At 33.7% G+C, this 21,963-nt stretch overlaps 2 protein-coding genes across 2 annotated transcripts in view; both read right to left on the bottom strand.

Annotated features, from left to right (window-relative positions):
- Vwc2l (von Willebrand factor C domain containing 2 like) overlaps positions 1-2,312 on the bottom strand; it is a 144,869-nt gene extending 142,557 nt beyond the window's left edge. The window contains exon 1 of the mRNA XM_026402367.2: positions 1,923-2,312. Within this exon, the coding sequence (XP_026258152.1) occupies positions 1,923-2,312 (390 nt within the window). The remainder of the gene's footprint in view (positions 1-1,922) is intronic.
- Positions 2,313-6,270: 3,958 nt separating this feature from the next.
- Spag16 (sperm associated antigen 16) overlaps positions 6,271-21,963 on the bottom strand; it is a 917,689-nt gene continuing 901,996 nt past the window's right edge. The window contains exon 16 of the mRNA XM_077799366.1: positions 6,271-6,446. Within this exon, the coding sequence (XP_077655492.1) occupies positions 6,271-6,446 (176 nt within the window). The remainder of the gene's footprint in view (positions 6,447-21,963) is intronic.

Here is a 21,963-nt window from a genome sequence, read left to right as displayed (position 1 = left end):
ATGTACTACTGTGACTCAAAAAGTTTAAGGATTCCATCCAAAAATTTACTCCCATTGATGAATTTGGGTGTTGAATCCAGGTTTATCTAACCAGAGAGTGCTTCAAGAGGCTGAATAGATTTCACTGTCAAAAAGGTGGCATCTAGAATAGTTAAGTTACTTGACTTAACTTTTGGAGAAGTTACCTAAACTTTCTTTATCTTAGTTCCTCATTCTTACAAAAGCATGATATCTATTTTGGAAAAAAAACAACAACACACATTTAAAAATTCAGTGTCACAGAAAGTCAAGTGGCAAAGCTGTGTACATCAATAGGTTATATATTAGGGATAGAGTAGGGTTAGATTATAGTAGAGAGATAATTAAAAGAGGTATAGGAATTATCAACTTTTTGTTCGATACATATTTGTATTGTTTGACATGGTAACTCAGTTATCATCTTATATAATAAGGGGAAGTTATAGCACTTTTTAGTGGTGAATTGATTAAATTCATATAATCAATTTCTCATCTTCTTTATTAAATACTAATTACTAAATTATATATGTACCTCACAAACTTTTCCTGATGTACTTTTTAATTTGGGGTAGTACTGTTCCTACAATTTTTTTTTGCACTCTAGAAATATATGTATGTTACAAGAGAATGACAGTAATTCTGGACATGGTTCTATAAACCTTGATGTGTTGAGTACTTGTATTTACTTTCATTATTAACCTGAAAGTAAAAATAGCTAATATTTTAGGGACCACAAAGTCATCAGTAAATGCATAATAGTATACTATTTGCTATCATTTGATGCCAATAATGATAATTTTACTAGACTCCCTAGCTCTTTACTTGTCAATATTGTACAGCAAACTCTTATACATGAAATAGGAAAGTCTAGAATAACATTATAGGTCTAAGAAAGCTGATAAAATAAGTATAATTATAATTTCCTTATGTCCTAAGGAATTCAGTTAAAATGGTAAGGCATTCCTAGGTAAATTGCTGGTTTTAACCCATAACCTAGAGAGACTGAAAGCAATGGAATCTAGCTATCCCTTCTTTTACTTATATTATTCTGAGTACCTTGCCACAGAACATGGTTAGACAAAAAGAGAACCTTTCAAATCAAGACATAAGTATGACAGACACTCCAAGGCACAAACTGTCATTACAATTAAAGAGGATATTTTTGATGTATTATCATGCCCTCAGGATTCAGGACATTTTAATGAAAACTAGCCATTGGAGAAAAGAGAATCCAAGAACAGATAAAAATGAACTTTAAGTTCCTTGAATCTAAGTCAAAAGCATAAGAAAACTAAGAAATACCATGTATGTTGAAAAGAAGTGAGTCTTTTTTTAGATACACTATGATAAAAATTCAGTGTTCTATGAATCCTATAAGTAAAAAGTTTGATAAGCATAGAACAGACAGGGACCTTGTTCTGCAACAAGTAGACCCAGTGTATTTTCTTAACATGAAAATCACAACTTGGGAGCATGTTACTTTAGCACTTACATTTCCGCACACTAAACAAATACTTAAAGACCACAGTTAAAAGGCTCCAAATATAGGCTAAATGGCCAAAACGTAACAAAACTTAATAGACACATAGCCTACAAACAAATTTCCTTCCCTCAGAAAACATATTTTATAATAATACAAAGAAATGTTTAAAGGCCAAAAATAAAAGACATTAAGCATGTTCAAAAATTCTTCTAAGAAAAAGGTTACTATGAAACTCTACAAATACTGACCAAGAAATTGGCCCAAATTTCAAGCATGATCTTATTTATGCTAGCTAAAATCATAATGTTATGAATTAAGGATAAACTTCGAAATATTTTCCAACTTTGATTTTAATGTAACAATCTACTAAGCATGCAATGTGAAAAATTAGTATTGAATAAATATGGAGGGTAATTCATACCTTAAATTCCTCCAAGATTTTGTAATTTTTCCCATGATATTCACAAAAGTTTTTCACTTCTTTGCACTCAGGACAGCATCCATTGTGTTCCACTTTTGTGCACTTTGGGTGAATTTTCGGGCATTCTGGCTGGTCACAAACAGGTCCATCTAAAGCACAGACACATGGACAGTTGGAATGCCCTGGGAAAAACCGTTCTCCCAACTTGTATACAAAGCCGCTGTCATCCACACACCCTTTCCCTCGATAGTCATCAAAGATCAGATTGTCATTACTGGAGGTCTGGTCACTTTCATCAGCAGGATAGTCTTCATGACTGATGGCAGCAGAGGTGACCAATCCAGGGATGACCAATAGAAGTATGCAAGCTTCATGAATATGAAGAGCCATGCCCCTCCTCAAAGACTTCTGGGTGTGCTCCTATTATTAAATATACTCAGCTCCTTCCATGGGAATACAAGAGGGGTAGGCTGAAAATAAATATTTAAAAAATAATTTGACATATATAAAGAGAATATAGATTCACTAAATCCCATGTTCTTATATTGATTGTTTGGGTTCAATTTGAAAGCTAGTAAGACTGGGTTCAATTTGGAAGATACTAAGATCTAAAATAGACTAAAGTTCATGTAATCATCCATACTTCATTGCCAAGTCTGGGGAATGTATCCTTGGCAATGTGCTCATTAACATATGTCCTTCATGAAATTATTTTACATGGAAACCCTCACCTTGTATTTATCTTTTAAATTTCAAAGGTTTGGTTTTGTCTAACTATATGAAGTGATTTTACTGAAGTTTGAAGTGAGTATATGGAGCTACTGACAAAGAATTCAATAATATTTGAACTCACATGCTCTATTTTTCTTTTAACGGCACTAGTCAATGGTAGAAGGGATGTATGTTATCATCATCTGCATCAAAACTCAAAGGATGATTAGTATAAAGTAATGAATTCTAAAAGAAATGGAATCAACCAACAGTTGACTGTAGGTTATAATTGGGATGGAGCCAGTATAAAAGCTCTCCTACTTAGTTATATCAATAGTTGGATTAATACAGTGATTTGAACATGAGTTACTTTTTTCAGTCAACATGGATCTGGACTTGGAAACATAGCTAATAATAAAAACAGTGTAACTATTTAATAGTGAATAAGAGAAAGAAGAGTTAAAATAATAATATGAAAGAACTCCATTTATTGAAAAGGATTTGTTAAAATCAAATGCATTTGTACTTTTGTCCACATCTTTGTTTTACTCAGGAGGTAAGCTCCTAGTGGGCAGGAAAGATATGCCCATGAAGTTTTTTTTTTTTTTTGCAGCAACTTGAGTCTAGTAATTTTATAATATCATTTGAATTAATTACTTCCATGTAATATATAAATACCATCATACAGTCTTGGAAATATAACCCTTTGAAATGCCCCAAATATTTGCATTTAGGCAATTTGCACAAAGATGCCACCATAAAAACTGTTTATGGAAGTTTCTTTAAATAATAATGAGGCATTGCCATTCATAGAGAATATACCTTCTTAAATGGTGACCTTGACTGGTAAACTTCACTTAATATTAGTGCTTGGAAATGTTGGTAGTGGGGCTCTTATTTAAATGCTTAGAGTGACTAATTCACACAAATGCTCTGGGGAAACTGTAACTTTTAGGAATATTAGATAAGGAAAAGTGTTGTGAAATATTTCATGTGTTTATCAAAAAGCTATCAGCTTCATGACAATATCACTAAGATTACATATAGGACATTTTCAAATCACTTACAAATGTCACTCATTGGTTTATTTTCACATTATATTAAGAGCAATGGTAAAATATCTCATTTTATTCAATATATACACATGATAATATTAAATAAGGTGAAGATAATGCTAGGCAACTTCATAAACTATTAGGCTATATTTGCATTTTAAGTTAGATATGCAAATTGTAGTGATAGTAAGATGGAAGGTAGTATATTCATGTCCTTTTTTAGAGAAAGCTGATATTAGAATTCCTTCTAAAATTCTCGACATTAGAATTCCTTTTGGGTAGTAATGATAAAGGAGATGGATTTCTCTTAAAATATGTCAAAAATAATGAGTCATGAAAGAACAAGAAATTGCAAACCTATAATTCTACTTGAGAAGCTAGGAGCTCCCTTTGACAAAGCATTTTTTTCCTCCTAAATTACTACAGAGGCTACAAACATAATAGGAGCTTCTGAAAAGGCATAAATATATTTTACTAATTAGAGGATACATTTATATACATCTTACATATTTAGAAAGTTTATCTTGGAAGAAAGGGGAGCTTCTGTGCGTCCTTATAATACTCCAGGAGTATCTGTCAATACATGCAAGATAAGCCATATAAAATACACATATGATTCTGCTTCAAAAGGACACAGAAAATGATCTCTTTGTAAGCCACAGGTAGGCATTAATGTGTCAGGTTATGATAAATGCACACTAAAAGGTAGAAATAGGGGTGTGATATCTACTTTATATAAACATTAAACATGCTTTTATTTTGTGAAATACATTTTAAAATCTGCATGGAGAATACAAGGCTTTCTTTTTAATATAATGAAGTTCTTAGGCTATTTTTTAAAAAAGCCTTCTTCATAATTGAGTGCTCTAGTGCAATTTAAGACACTATTAAGAAAAGATACATTAGAGAAACCAGTGACATGATTATCTGAAGATTTTTAATAAGAAAGCAAACACTGCTAAACTGAAGATTACTTCCCAGCTAAACTTTCACCCCTCCCCATATTGCTACATATGCTTTAAAATGACTGCATCTATATAAATATTTTTTAGAAAACAAACATAACTCATAAGATACACTTACCTAGTCACTGTGGAGGTTAATGGTGGTGGTGGGGGTCAAAGACCAATATGAACTTAAAGGTCAGGTATGTTTTAGGAAAGCAGTTCCTCTTTAATCACCCAAAGAATACATTTTCAGGCATGAACTAAAGGCAATCCATTCTCTCTACCTCCCATTTCAAAACACAGTCAAGAAGCAGTCTCCCACCCTTCCAGAGAGAAACACAGCAGACACACATAAGAAATACGCTTTGGACCTGTCTTCAGAATTCAAAGAAAGAAGCAATGCTGGTCCTGTAGAAATCCAGACCCCAGTAGCAGAATCATGTTGAACTTATTTTTAGCATTTTCTTAGATCCTTCTATGAAATTTCCTGGCTGATTACGCCTCCTCCACACATGAGTTCACTTACACAGTGTTTGCTACGGCAGTAGAGGTGATTTGGCTAGGCTCTGAGGATCACAAACAGCAACAGCGTACTGTAGCTTAAAGCCCGCTCCACCGGCAGTACCATCAGCATCGTCCACGATATGTTGCTTGAATCCCTTCTTACACACCAGAAAATGCTAACTGTGGACATGAAGGAAAGGAGCAACTTTAGCTGGGTTTCTGCATCACTGAGAGCAGTTTGCAGACTGCTGATTTGGAGCTCATTCTGCCGGCAGCCGGGAATTCCTCAGCACCACGGACAGCGCCAACAACTGGCTTCTGAGCCCAGCTTGGTCGAAATCCCCGAGCTGCTTCTTTAGACCAGGCTAGAGTGTTCTCTAAGCAGTCGCACTTTATACAGGGATGCGTGCATTAGGAGGGCGGGTGGGGGAGCATTCTACGTGCGCGACACTTATTTGCATTGAAATTACAATACAAAATTTAAAAATTATAATTATACCTAATGCATTCTTGGATGAGTTGCAGAAATGAAAGTTCCGGAAGAGAGATGCATTTAGATTTAAGCCATCTGCAGTCCTTGATTATTATTAACAGATAAGGCATAATCCTTATCAAAGAATCTGAAAATGTATGCTCGACTATTCTATGTGACCCTTTGGTTGACAAAAGACTTTCCCTGTGCTACATGATTAAACTTCAGTCTTCTGCAGCTTGGGTCTGATTTAAAAAAAAAAAAAAAAAAAAAAAAAAGTAGCCGCGTTTTCCTGCAGTTTGTTCTCTAACATTAAAAATCAATCTCCTGTAATTCATCTAGTCTGTCATTAGGCGTCATTGTAAAGCTGTTTCTTCCAAAACCCTAGCAAAGATGCTCTGCTTCTAAATTCTTATCAAAATAAGGGGGGGGGGGCGGTGGGAAGACCAGACACAAATAAATAAATAAGCAAAAAGTTTTTTCTTTATTTTATTGGTAACAGTATGAACACTACAAAACATGTCCAAAGCATGCTCTAAAGCAAATTGTAAATGTTACCTAGTGGCATATTTAACCAGTTATTTACTGGTTTGGGACTCCAAGAAGCATTTTTAAGCCTTCAAGGGAATGCCCTCTGCAGTGGGATACGCTGCTGACTATTAAGACCACATTCGAATTGTGCCGTCTGAACCTCCAGAAAACAGACTCCTTCCATCCTGGGAAAACACCACCGTGTGTGCCTCACTCTCGTGGCCCATCAGTTTGTGAATCTGTCCAGATTTAAGATCCAGCAAATGGATAACCCCATTGCCACTCGCTTGAGCTAATACTCGACCTGAGAGAGAGAGAGAGGAGAGAGAGAGAGAGAGAGAGAGAGAGAGAGAGAGAGAGAGAGAGAGAGAGAGAGAGAGGATTGATTTTATTTCAAGCAGTCACATCTTATAAGCAATAGAACATTATATTTTATTTAATTGTGATTCAGCAGACTATCGTTTTATTTTCTTAGATGTCAGTCATTTAATATAAACTAGCTCTTGCCTGTATAAAAACAATTTGAGTAAAAATTTAGACACATCAATGAATAGATTATAAAATTTTAGAATGGGAAAATGAAGTTTAATCCTCTGCCTACTTTATATGCAGAGGTCATCAAAGTGCTCTGCCATTCTCCTTATATTTGTGATAAATAAATCATTCTGAAAAGATGAGATTGAAAGTAGCTAAGCAAGGCAACTTTCTTCTTCAAATGACTATGTCAAAAGTTTAAAATGGCATAGTTTTCAAATTTTACTTATGGAAAAATAGGATCTATATCTACAAGTATGTATCATGAATAATTTATATGGTATAATTGGTATTCTACTTTAAAATTATTTATCAAAATTATGCTAAATCATTGTTCAAAACTATAATAATATATATTTTTACTTTAAAAATGATAATACTCATGAACTCAACAAACTTTCTCTGGATTTGAAGTGAAAATAAATATCTCCATTTCAAAATGACTTGGGATTTTTATTTTAAGTTAAAATTCAAAAAAAATTGAATAATCAAAATTTTTGTTATGTATTTTAGCTAAATAAAATACAGGGCAGTCCCATAATTTTTATGTCATATTCTTTTTAGTGAATCATTCCTTCATAGTGAAAACAAACCAAGAATTCAGTTTTGCTTTCTTTTGCTTTTTGGGGGTACCAGGGGATTGAACTCAGAGGCACTCAACCACTGAGCCGCATCCTCAGACCTTTTTTTTTTTTTTTGTATTTTATTTGGAGACAGGATCTCACTGAGTTGCTTAGTGCCTCACTGCTGCTGAGACTAACTATGAACTTGGGATCCTTCTGCCTCAGCCTCCTGAGCCACTGGGATTAACAGTTGTGCATCACCGTGCTCAGTAAGAATTTAGTTTTAATTAAAAGTTTTATTTTAAAAGCCTGGTAATAAATTATTAGGGAATTTAAAGGCAAATGAAGTCAATGGAATGTTTTTATATAAGTTTAGCATTTACGATAAATAACTAGAACATTAGTTCTATCCACTGGAGTATCTAATCATAGAAAGCATGTTATCATTCCAGCAATGATGTTTAAAAATTTTTAAGCTCTCAACGTGCTAGAGATCATACTTAGTGCTCAGTGTGGATAATCCCACACATTTCTTACAACATTCTAATGACGAGGAAAACAGCATTAATGCCAATGTGTGAGTGAAGAAGGAGAAGCTACAGAAAGCTAAGAAACCAGATCATAAAGGCATTTTAGAGATGGAAGGAGCCAACATTTAAGTACAAGTACTTCAAATCCACAGCCTGGGTTTTTAGCCACTATTTTTCACAAAAGGTACAGCATGGTTATCAATGATACCTTCTTCATAGATTTAGGTAGGTAATATATTGTGGAAACAGAATTTATCCATTTCATAATATGAATTCTAGAATGGTATCACCATGAAAGCCATAGAGAAATATTTAATTCCAAATTATATCCCAAACATCATGAATATCTTGGAAATAAGAGAATTTTAAAAGTAAAGCTAACCATGATAAATATGGCCTATTTGCAAACCTTTATAACTACTGGGCCTCTTCATCTAGAACAAAGCCTGACACAGCAAAGATCCTTAGGATGGATTAGAGTGTCCAAAGCAGCAGATGTGAATATTTATTATAAACCCTCTTCTAGTAAGTCTTTGCTGACAGAGGCATTACATATGGTTTTCACTTCTAGCCAAACTCTGTAGTAATTGCTGTTTGTGACTTTTCTAGGAATCAAAAACATAACTTTTTTCGTGTACTATTTAAAAAAATCTTTTTGTAGTTGTAGATGGAGAGCCTGACTTTATTTTTATTATTTATTTTTTAAGGATCGAACCCAGTGCCTCACATGTGCTAGGCAAGTGCTCTGCCACTGAGCTATAGCCTGAGTCCTCTTGTAATCTTTATACAGTAGCTGGAAAGGGAGTCAATATTATTATTTTTATAATTTTTGAAACAAAATAAAACCAAAAAGGATCAAAGCTTATAATGGAAAAGGAAAATATTTAGCTATAAACCATTAATATTTGGTTTACGTATACAAGTCATTTGTTGTCCAAAAAATCATAATTGGAAATGTTTATGAAGGCTCTGGGTAATTTCTGAAAGGTTTTTTTTTTTCAATAAGATGGAGAAAAATGATAATACTGGAACCTAATGATAGGAATATGTAATTCAGCAGTGCTGTGCCTCAGGTGTTTAAAAAAAAAAAAATGTCTTTACTAGAGCAGATTTTGAATCAGCAAGTTTATGGTGAGGTTTTCAGGTTTACCTGAACTCATTTTCAAAAGATCAAAAGAATGTATACATATAATAACTAATTTCTAAAATGAATATAAATTTACAATTGCCTTCAACCTTATTTAAAGTAATTGGATTATTACATAGCATATAATGTCTCACTTAAAGATCAGTTTGGTTGGAAATGGGGAACTGGAATCCTTGGGTTACAAGATTGTTAAAATTGCTTCCCAGGATGTGGCAGTGACTACATTAATATCTAGTTGGTGTGTGAGAGAGGTGGCACTCTAAAAAAAAAAAAAAAAAAAAAATCAGCCTGATTATTTGTAGCATCTTTAGAGAGCAGAGTGTTTCTGGAAATGTATAAGGTCTCTTTTAAAACATCACAGTGAGGGGCTGCGGTTGTGGCTCAGCGGCAGGTAGAGTGCTTGCCTAGCATATGCGAGGTCCTGGGTTCAATCCTCAGTACCACATATAAATAAAGGTATGCAACTACAACTAAAAAATAAGTAAATATTTGTTTAAAATATCGTGGTGATTGGTAAAGAAAACAAGCCACAATACAAGTCATTTGTCATCTGAATGTTAGAGTCTTAATGATAAATTTAGGAAGAATTAAATATTTATCTCTATTAAAACAAGTCAATAGAATGAAAATATAATAGGATAAAATTTTAAGTAGTACTGGAAAAATTCATGTAGAACCTGCACTAAAAATGTTCATGTTTAAAGAAAATATGTCTTCTTAAAAATGTAAAATAATAAAACATAGGTTATAAAGTATATTTATTTCCACTTTATTTTATTACCTGGAAAAAACAAAATATGACAAAATTATTTTGACAGAAATTCCTACATAAATTATTTTAGTAGGAATAATTAACCAAAGTAATTAGTAATTACTAGGAATAATTATTTTAGTAGGAATAATAAACCAAAGTCTGAATATACACATTCCAGAGTTATGACATGACTGAAAATATGATTTTTAAGAAGAGTAGTATAGTTTACTAAGACTGATTAAAAAAATAAAATTTGCCATAAAGTGTCTTACTTTTTCTCTTTTGTTTGCATTGGGTTTATTAAGGTGCACAATTTTTCACAGAATGAGAAAAAAATAATCTGATGATAAGATCAATTTAATTTTGTAATTGCTATTTTTATATGAATAACTCAGTGTATATCAACAATGCCTGATTATGACTACCTCTTCACTCATAATCAATACTTATTTTTATATATCAAGACTTAAGAATATTTCTCATTGAGTAAATCAATATTTTTGTGGACCAGTAGAGTTCAATGAGGTAAATATATCCTGCTATCTATTTTATTTTTATTGGATGAATTCAACAACTTACTTTGGCTTTGGAAGGTAAGAACTAAATTTCTCCTAATCTCTGCTACTAAGTGAGCCAAACCTTATAGCGGCTCAACAAATAATAGCCAAGCTATAGAAACAACGTAGGTGTCCTTAAATGAAGGAATGGATAAAGAAAATATGGTATATATATGCACAGTGAAATGTTACTCAGCCATAAAGAAGAATGAAATTATGGCATTTGCTGGTAAGTAGATGGAACTGGAAATTATCATGCTAAGTGAAATAAGCCAATCCCAGAAAACCAAAGGTTGAATGTTTTCTCTGTTTTACGGATGCTAACCCAAAACAAGGGAGGTTGGGAAGGGGAATAATAGAAATCCATTGGATTAGAATTAAAACAAAGAGAGCCAAACTTTATTAGTGGAACTCTTGAAACTCAGTTCAAACAAATTTATAGTCTTTATAAAACTAATAAAGCTTCTTTTTTTAACTGTTGAGCATAATTTTTTTTCAAATTCTGCTTTTATTTGTGAAATCAATCACTATATTTATTTAAATGTCTCCCCTCCAGCTTCTGCCGGAATTGAAAAACCAAATTACCTGATTGAACTTTCCACATTATTTGACTGTTTTTTTTTTAATTTGAATGTGTTCCTTTAGTTATACATGACAGTAGGATGTATTTGACAAAATATACATACATAGAGTATAACTTATTCTAGTTAGGATCTCACACTTGTTGTACATGATGGAGAGTTACCCTGGTCATATATTCAAATACAAGGCAAGGAACTTTATTTCCACTTAACTCTACTGTCTTTCCTATTCCTCTCCTCTCTCCCTTCCCTTCATTCCCCTTTGTCTAGTCCAATGGATTTCTATTATTTCCCTTTCCAACCTCCCTTGTTTTGGGTTAGCATCCACAAATCAGAGAGAACATTCAGCCTTTGGTTTTCTTGGATTGGCTTATTTCAGTTAGCATGATATTTTCTAGTTCCATCCATTTACCCATAAATGCCATAATTTCATTCTTCTTTATGGCTGAGTAACATTCCACTGTTCATATATACCACATTTTCTTTACCCCTCCTCCACTGAAGGATATTCTAGGTTGTTTCCATAGCTTGGCTATTGTGAGTTGAACTGTTATAAACATTAATGTGGCTTCATCACATAGTAGGTTGTTTTTAAATCCTTTGGGTATAAACTTGAGGAGTGGGATAACTGGGTCAAATGGTGGTACCATTCCAAGATTTCTGAGGAATCTCCATACTGCTTTTCTTAGTGGTTGCCCCAAACTGCAGTCCCACCAACTATGTATGAAAGTACCTTTCTCCCCACATCCTCACCACTATTTATTGTTACATATATTCTTAATAATTGCCATTCTGACTGAATTGAGGTAAAATCTCAGTGTAGTTTTAATTTGCATTTCTCTAACTGCTAGAATTTGAACATTTTTTCCATATATCTTTGACCATTCATATTTCTTCTTCTGTCAAATGATGGTTCAGTTCCTTTGCCCATTTATTGATTGGTTTATTTGTGTTTTGGGTTTTTGGTGTTAAGTTTTTTGCGTTCTTTCTATATCCTGTAGAATAATGCTCTGAGTTATAGGTGATAAAAAATTTCTCTCAGTCTGTAAATCTCTGTTTATATCCTTGATTGGTTCCTTTGCTGTGAAGAAGCTTTTTAGTTTGATGTCATCCCATTCATTGATTCTTGATTTTACTTCTTGTGCTTTAAGAATCTTATTGAGGAAGTCAGTTCCTAAGCCAACATGAGAGTTGGGCTTACTTTTTCTTCTAGTAAGCACAAGGTCTCTGGCCTAATGCTTAGGTCCTTGATCCACTTAGAGTTAAGTTTTGTGCAGGGTGTGTGTGAGAGAGAGATTCAATTGCATTTTGCTACATATAGATTTCCAGTTTTCCCAGCACCATTTGATGAAGAGCTATATTTTATCCAATGTATGTTTTGGGGGCCTTTGTCTAGGATGAGATAACTGTATTTACTAACAGCTTCTTTATCCTTTGTTTCAACAAGCAGCTTTTTGCGGGAGAAATAGTTCCACTAATATCTTGAATGAGGCAGTCATAAGTGGATTTGTTATAAAAAAAATCAAATATTTGAATGCACTTACTAATTTAAACACCACCAGCAATAGAAGCCCTCAAAAATTTATAGAATGAGTTAACCCATGAAAATAGAGTGTAATATTTTATCTGAATATAATAACCACTGGATTAACAAACATAAGTAGGAAACTTATTATTCCATGCTAATTATAAAGAATAATAGTAAAGAATGCAAATAAAATATTGGCAATTTTTTATACTAAAGAATTTTTAATGAACTTTAAGTAGATACATGTGTGAAAATTCAATTTGATTTGAAAGCCATACTGCTGGAATAGCTGAGTTATGTTAAATTCAATACCTACTTGCCTCCTTATTTGGAAAAATCCTCCAGGATTTGGCATGCTGCCTAGTATAGCAATAATTTCAATAGTTATGGAACTTGACATACTCATGGAAACACAGGAAAAGGTAGGAGCCCATTTCTTTGGCATTCATGTTTATTGGAGAGAGCTAATAGTAGCCATCAATTTTTCTGTATCTAGAACTCCACCTTTTACTTCATGTTTTCCACTCGCCTTTATGAAGTAGACATTCTCTCCTTTTAGTAAATGAAGCATGAACCCAGAGAAGGTCAAGCTTGGATTTGAAATGAAATCCTTATTATTTAAAAAGTCTTGGTTCATTTAAGGGCGTTAGCATTTCTTTCACAAATTAAGATTCAGATAAGTGTGACACTTTGGGGCTTCTCTATGAATACCACTGAGTTCCCTAGGTAAATAAGTTCTTAAATTTAATGCTGATGTAATCTCATAATTGTTTTACATAGTTTTGATTTTATTACTTTGTGAATCTCTGAAACTAAAACATTTATGTTCTTACAGGAATCATTATTCATGTGTGTGTGTGTATGTCCATTAATCCTTCAATACGTATATTTTAAAGCAAACAGTATCCTTACTAAAAGTCATACTTGATAATTTAAAAAATAATTTTACATACCTTCCCACATCTCCAGTCAAATTATCTCCTTAGTTCTCCTATTTCTATTATGAATACTAATTCTATTTTCCATACTCCAAATTGTAGAAACATTAATTTCTTTCTCTCTCTACACTCAGGTTTGATCATTCTTCTTTATTAATTTTCTGTAGTAAACCTATTTCCATCTGTTATGTCTACCATTTTAAAATCTTCATTTTAAAATGTTGGGCCCACTGAAATGATTGCCAAAAGGAACTTTTTTCCATTAGTTTTTTTTTTTTTTTAACTCTTGAATCTACCTATATTCATTCGTAATGTATTTCTTCAATTATGTTACTGCCATCCTAGAATGCCATAAATATAAACAAATCAATAGCAAAAGCAGCAGCTGCAACATCAAAGAGGCACTTTACATCTCTGACAGTCTTAGGGTTTTGTTTTTTGTTTTAAACCAACCATCTCATTTTACAAATGAAGCAGCTCAGGTGAAATGACTTGGCCAAGTTAGAAAGCACACACTCTGAGCCAGTTACAGTATCTGACTGAAATCAGAGCTTCAGCTCCTAAGTTGGTACTCTTTTTGCTATTTCTTTCTGACAATGGACTGTGTCCAAGACTTTCAGCATGATTTCTGATGCCTTGACACTCCCATATAAATCTGCATTTACTCCCTTCAGTACCCTCTCACATGAACCTTATGTTCTTCATCAATTTGCCCTCATTTCTTAAATATATTTTTCATTTCCCTACCTTTGGATTCTTGTTTCTGTTATTACCTCTGGTGGGATACTTTCCTTTCCAGTGATACTTTCCTTTTTCAGTGAAGGAAAGTATCCCTGGCCATATCATTAACAAAAGTATTAAATCTCAATTCAAAATTATTTCCTTAACTCATTTGGTATAAGACATCCCTAGTAGCAGATCTTCCTCTCCTGAGCATTTCTTACATTTTAATAATGCACACGTTGTAATAATATGCCATCAATAATGGTTAACCATGTATTTTTCTTATATTCTTTGATTAACTGAGGGATGGGGATCGTGTCATGTTTTTGCATTTGCCTAGTTTATCGAGCAGATTGTTATAATCAATACTTAGTGGATAACAGTAATAGTTGTCACAAGTATCAGTTCTAGAATGTATTATTTACCAAGCACTCTGATAATTCCTCTACATGCATTATCTCATTTTATCTTTACAACAATGCTTATGGGACATGTATATACCTGCATCACCCATTATAATAGGCACAATGCATGTGTTGCTATTGAGCACTTGAAATGCAGCTGGCACAAATTGAAATGTGCTGTAATTGTCAAATGCTCACTCGATTTAAAAGACTTATTATGAAAATGTAATATATTTCATTAATAATTTAATATTGATTATATGTTGAGATGCATTAAAAATAGATTTATACATATTTAAATATGCACAATATATTAATATAAATATACATTTTTATAAATATAGCTACTATTCTATTCATAATTATATTGGCCCACATTACATTTCTGTTGGATAGTGCCTGCATATACTCTGCTTTATAGAAGAGGAAGATGAGGTGTAGAGGGATTAAAGTGTCTTCGCCAAAGCCTGCAGCTCATGACGTGGTGGAGTTTGAACCTGGGGTCCAAGTGGCTCCAGAGCTCATGCTCCATTCTCCACGTCATGCTCCAATACCTCTGGATGAATTTTTATTGATCGACTCCACGTTGTCTCTCCCACTGTGATCAAGCCACCCTTACTAAAATGCAACATGACTCAGTAAACATCTCTTCAGTGGGCAGCTCCAATTTCCAGCTGAATCTATGTATGCATGCTTCTAGGAATAATTTAAAATTAATTTTTCTTTAAGTAAAAGAAGTGTTTAAAATTTTGCATTCTCTTTTTACTCCATTGGCTTTTTTTTTTTTTTACTCCAAGTATCTGATTGCACAACTTGTGTCAGAGAATAAGTGAGGGAGTTAGAAGGGCTGCCTTTATTCTTTCAGAGCCTGAGGAGCCCATTTAATGTTCCCAGGATTCAAAAATGCCTTAGTGGGCAGAAAAGATACCTCCACTTCTTTAGGTAAGTGTTTTATATTAAGATGTTATAGAAAATTCATTTCATTTTTGCTCTAGGGGAAACAAAGCAGAATATGTCATCCTTCAGATGCCTATGCTTTCAAAATTGCAAATATCCTTTCAGTCTTACCTAAATAGTGAATACAATGGACATATTTGACCCAATTTCTTATACTAATTATTACTATAAAGAAAACTGTTCTTGTTTTGCTGAGATACTTCAACTTAATCTGTTTTGCATGAAATACTTCTTAAAAATTAATAAGAAAAGAATTAATTTGTTAGCTTGATAAAGTCAAATTACCTAAGGTAAAGGCATTGAAACTCACTTGTGAACATGGCAATTCCTAGTCCCTGAAAATTCAAGCAAACCTCACTGCGGTGCATGAAACTTTTTAATGAAGCCACATTTTAAGAAGATGTTATTTCAGAAATACTTTTCATAGCACTGTATTCACTGGTCAGAATCATGTCATATTGTAATGGAACATCCAGATAAAAACATAGATGATGTTGGCTATGAAATTACTGGCAGGAATCTGAATTTTTGTTGTTGGGAGGAATGATTCACACCAGTGGTTAACATATCAAGAGTCAGGAACTGAGCTATCTTGGAGGACTCTCAATGAGCAATCAAATGTCCCCAGTGAAGCAGCAGTTGCCGAATACCAGTTGGCCACCCAACTGTGGATACATACATTAGTTGAGTCAAAGGTAAATATAGCCCTTTTAAATAAGACTTACTAAATATTCTATCTGTTGAAACTTCAACTTTCTCTTTAGAAAATTAATTTAGAAGACATGATTCTCTTATTACTCTATTCAGTAAACACATATATTAGGAAAAATGTTTCAGATTTCACTTATATGTTGGAACATGTTTCAAAACATTATTTGCTAGCAATATTTTGAGTCCGTAATTGGCTACAATGGCATATTTATACCATTAGAGACAGCATTATTCTGGACTGGACGCATGGAATCTGCGTGAACAAAATTCTGTCATGAGAAATAAAGGTAGCCTCAAAACTTTAAGGCTTATTATAAATAATGAAAATGTGAATGAAATACATCATTACATTTCTCATTAGAATAAATTTCTTGTGGTTATTCATGCTTTGATTAAATTTCAAGCAATATGTTCCCCCAAAGAAACAAAATCACCCATTTTATATTTCATTGGAATTAGTCTCACTCACAGATCTTAAGAAATTTGTTTATCACAAATATACAAGAATGGAGACTAAAACAATTGAGTGCCGTATATGAAATAACATATCAGAAAGGGGAAGACAGGCTTTGATCAATAAGGAAATGATTTTTATACACATCAGAACCAATTTGAAGCAATTCTCTCAATCAATACAGATAGGCAGAAATGCTTCTCAGCATTTATTACCTGTGGAGAGTGTTATTGATTAATTGTATTGATTTTTTGAATGCATGTGGAGAGGCATCTGTTGTTTCTTTAAAAGATGCCTCAAAATGAAAAGTATCAAGAAACTACTTAAATTTTGAGGATTTGCATTAATGGCCCATCCTGGGCCATTACTCAGAATTTCAAAAACACCACTGAAGAAGATGTGAAATGTGATTTAGTTTATTTTGCACCCTATTGCTGATCAATATAATATTTTCAGAAAAAATTTTACTTGGAAATTTAACTTGCCTAAGTGCTTGTAACAATTTATAAACTTTCCCAGTATTTTTGATTATGTATACTCTTGCTGAGGGGACCAAACTTTTCCCTTGTAGGTAACACTACTTGAAGGAAGATGATTTGATGTTGCAGTGTAAATACAGAGTACAATAGTCCTAAAAATGCATTTTAAATTTCTGTTGGCAGAAGCTAATTTCATAAAAATGATAAGAGAGAGGGCAAGGAAAAGCTGCAATGTCTTACTTTAGGACTTTGGTCAAGCAGGGATGTGGACTTTACTTAGAATACACGATGTGTTTAAATGATACAGCAAGCTGTATCTACCATTACTTTAACTTGGTATGGAATGTTATTTATTAAGCAAGTGAATTTTCCACAGAGAAGTTTCATAAGTTTTCCCTAAATAGACACATAGAAACAAAACAACATAAAAACCTGTTTTTTGTTGTTGTTGTTGTTGTTGTTGTTTTGTCTTTCACATAAAATCCACATCTTTCTTAGGAAGGCATTTCTCTGATATTTCCAAGTAACATTTTTTTTTCTGAAAATATTATATTGATCAGCAGTAGGGTGCAAAATAAACTAAATCACATTTCACATATCTTCAATGGTGTTTTGAAATTCCCCAGAAGCATCTACACTGCAGCAGGTAAATAATTCCAACAATTTAAGCATCCTTTGCTAGGGACAAAACTTTTGGCCTTACTGTGTACAGTTTTCAAAATATTTTCCCCTTATTAGGAGAACATGAATGAATAGATTCTTGAACAGGTGCTTTCCTACATGAGCTGTCTTCTGGATATTACTGAAATCCTCTGTGAGATGCACCTAAAGTCCTAAAAATGTTCTTACTAATTATTGAATCTATTTAAAATATCAACAGCCACCTGCTTTCATTAAGAAATCCTTGTAGACCTGTTTCCTAACTTGGTCTTCACCTATGCAGCTGAGCAGTGTTGGAATAGTATTTATTCAGGGACTCTATGCACCTGGAGCCTTGCAAAATTTCAGAAAAGCTTTTGCTGATGTCAGAGGAAACTCGAGTCTTGGTTTATTACTGAGGATCTCAGAAGCTATGGCCAAGTGTAGTTCAGATCAGACCACGGACCGTATGGATTCTTCCCTATTGTCCTTGAGTAGGGAAAGAGCCAAAGACATCTGTTTTATACCAAAAAATTTAATTAAAATACAATCACTTTTTATCTTATGAATTAATAAAATCACTTTTAGAATTTACCATATTTTAAGACTTGAAAAGTCAGAGCTCTCATATTTTGGGGATTTTTCTCTTAGTGCCAAAACTGGTGTCAAAAAATAACTTTGTTATAAAGGAACCCCTGCTTCTTGAATATGGAGGTTTGTCTGTGGGAAAGAAAATAATCTTAACTTCTGCTAGTTAATATTAAGGTGGTGAATTGTTAGTATTTGCATCTTTATTTTTAGAACTTCATTTTTTCCAACTCCAGGGAAATATTGTCTGTTAGATAAAAGTGGTTAAGTGATACATCGGCGTCACTACGCTATTATTATGTATAGTAAAAATGATGCAAATATGTGAGAACATAATTGTAGCTGAAGTGGATGCCTTCCCCACAGAGGAAAAAAATAGCTGGAAAAGTTAATGTCAAACTCTGTATGAATTTGTGGTGGCTAAATTAATTAAACATGCTATAATCTGCTAATTTTAAAGAAAGACTAAACTCCCTGAAATCATAGAGAGATTAGTCCTCAATTCCACATCTTTCACAATTCATTTGCTGAGGAAGAAACACAAGCTTGACGCCTAGTGTCTACATTACCTTCAAAATCATTTGAAGTGGTTGATAAGAAAAGGTAAAACCTCTAGGTTCCATTTACTGAATATCTACTTTTTTCCTTACTATTTTACACTTATTAAAAGTTCATTAGCACCAAATTTGAAGGAAGCATCATTGCCATGTTACAGAAAATGATAGACTCATGGAGAAATGAAGTGACTTTTTCAAGATAACAGGGTTATTGCGGAACAAGAATGCCCACCCAAGATTGTCCATAAAGACTTGGCTATCCAACAGCCTGAAGAGAAACGACAGTAGTTAGGTCAGAAAGCTCAGCTAATTTGGCTGCTAGGTGAGTGCTCAATACATTTAGGTTAACTCATAATTCTGTGAAATCATCTTTGCAAATGTAACATTCTGTATATTATAGTCTGATGACCTGGCTTTGTACTTCTGGGACAACTTAAAGCAACATGTGACTAGTTTGTTTACAATCAGCATCTCTCAATCACATGTTCTTACTCTTTTATTATTATTTTTATTTGTTCTACTCAGTTGTACATGACAGCAGAATGCATTTCAATTCATCATATACAAATGGAGCACAACATTTCAATTCTCTGGGTGTACATGGTGTAGAGACGCACCATTTGTGCAATCATACATGTACCTAGGGTAATGATTCCTCTGATTCCACCATCTTTTCTACTCTCATAACCCATCCCCATCCTCCCCTTTGCCCAATCCAAAGTTCCTCCATTTTTTCCATATACTCCCCCATCATAGATCAGTATCCACTAATCGAGAAAACATTTGGTCTTTAGTGTTTTAGGATTGGCTTACTTCACTTAGCATAATATTCTCCAACTCCTTCCATTTACCTTCAAATGCCATAACTTTATTCTCTTTTAATGCTAATAGTCCATTGTGTAAATATACCACAGTTTCTTTATCCATTCATCTATTGATGGATATCTAGGTTGGTTTCACAGTTTAGCTATTGTGAATTTAGCCGCTATAAATATTGGTGTGGCTATGTCACTATAGTACATTGATTTTAAGTCATTTGGGTATAGACTGAGGAGTGGGATAGCTGGGTTGAGTGGTGATTCCATTCCAAGTTGGTTGCACCAATTTTCCGTCCCACCAAATGTATGAGTTTACCTTTTTCCCAACATTCTCGCCAACATTTATTATTGCTTGTATTCTTGGTACACTTAATCTCTTCTTCTAGCATTCCACTTGAATAAAATGGGCTTTTGCTAAAAGCTAGTAGACAATTTGAGATTGAGGACACTGATGAATACTTCAGGTTAAAGAAATGAGGCAGACAGGATTTAGATATGTACATGAGGCATTAAAAACAGCAAAGTTAACATTGTAATTTTTCTGAAAAAAAAAAAATAGAGCGTCTAACTTGTCTGAATACAGGAAGTATCAGTTAGGACACTTTTAGTAGCAAGTAAAAGAAAGTCAACTCAATGTGGCAAAGGGAAAAATAGTCTTAAGACTGTCTTTATAACATGCAGGACATTGGAGTGGTGCCACATGTGTTCCCCACTCCTTGCCTTTAATTTCTATTTTCTACAGTGCAAATTCACTTGCAGGCAGGCTCTCTACTTCGCAGTTCCATCAGGTTCACACCCATAGCTTCCCAAATTCAAGGTACATAGAAAAAGTACCTCTATTTCCTCACAGTTTCACATTGGGTAAAAGTTGCTCCTAATTTTCTTGCATGGATCATGGTCTTTTTTGAACTAATTAAAGTGACGGGCAGGTGGAAGGGTCTCATTGAGAGTCCACCATGACATTTGAGAGTGTACAATGAGAATGTTCAAATGGGAAACAAAATGCTCTTATTTTAGAATGAATGGATGCTTGAAATGGGGGGAAAAAAGTCAACTTTAGATACTAATTTCAGATGTACAATTCGAAGTCATTTGTGGTGCTGGGAATTGAACCCAGGACCTTGTGCGTGTGAGGAAAGTACTCTACCAACTGAGCTATATCCCCAACCTTCAAAGTAATTTTTGTAGTAAAAAAAAAAAACAAGCAAAAGTAGCCACATTCTAGGCCATGGAAATAATGCTTTACCTTTTGTTATATTTCTATTTGACATTCCATCTCATCTCATCCTCTTGCCTGCTTGAAAGACTCCTGTGCAAACAAACTCATCTGGACTTCTCAAGAAATCAGCACAATTATTTTGTTGAATAGATTTCCAGTGTTTGGAGTCCCTTGATTTATAATGGGGCTATAAAATGCAAAAAAAAAAAAAAAAAAAAAAAGAAAGAAAGAAAAGAAAAAAATTCCAAGGACAAACTAAGGGAAGTTGGAGGCAGGACTGGAAATTAGAGTCACAAAGAAACATAAAAGAGCTTGAACTAAAATATGGAAAATATTCCATAACTCAGGCTTTTCTTTCATTAACTACATATTAATAATCACATATTTAACATTATTCATATCTGAATAGAATATATTCAGGGTATACTACCTCAAAAGGCACACTATCCCACCAAATTACATTGAATTTTCTGTATTAAATTAAGAAGAAAAGGAACCCATTATAATTAATAAAATAAGAAATATGTCATGTTTTTATAAGGCTATCCTAATAGTCCTCATATTTTTAGGGGAAAACTTAAGAAAACATTTTTTAAGAGCTATTTTATCTAGGTTGATATGTTTTTAGTTTCAGTGAGAATCTTGTACCTATTCAAAAGATCTTTGTGGTTCTGTAAGGAGTTCTGAATACTAAAACAATTATCTCAACTATTTCTAAAATAAAAATTACATTTAGAATACATACAAATACACAGTTTTGGTTTAGATATGAGGTGTTCCTAAAAAATCATGTGTGAATCAATGTAAAGACAGTTCAGAGGTAAAATGACTGGGTTATGAGAGCCTTAAACCTAATCAGTGTGTTAATCCACTTCAGTGGATTAACTGGGTGGTAACTGCAAGCAGGGTGTTGCTGGAAGTCTCTGGAGGTGTGCGTTTGGGGTTTATATTTTGCCTGTGGTGAAGGGACCTCTCTCTTTGCTTCTTGACTTTCATGCTCTGGGCTGCTTTTCCACCACACGCCCCACCATGATGTTCTGCTTCACCCCTGGCTGAGGGCAATGAATTTAGCCACCTATGAACTGAGACCATGAGGCCCAAATAAATTCTTCCTCCCCTAAAGTTGTTCTCACCAGTTCT

The sequence above is a fragment of the Urocitellus parryii genome, chromosome 1 (assembly GCF_045843805.1).
Source record: "Urocitellus parryii isolate mUroPar1 chromosome 1, mUroPar1.hap1, whole genome shotgun sequence".
In the NCBI taxonomy this organism is placed as follows: domain Eukaryota; kingdom Metazoa; phylum Chordata; class Mammalia; order Rodentia; family Sciuridae; genus Urocitellus; species Urocitellus parryii.
The sequence above is the reverse complement of the archived record's forward strand: the minus strand, read 5'-3'. Positions and strand labels throughout refer to the sequence as shown.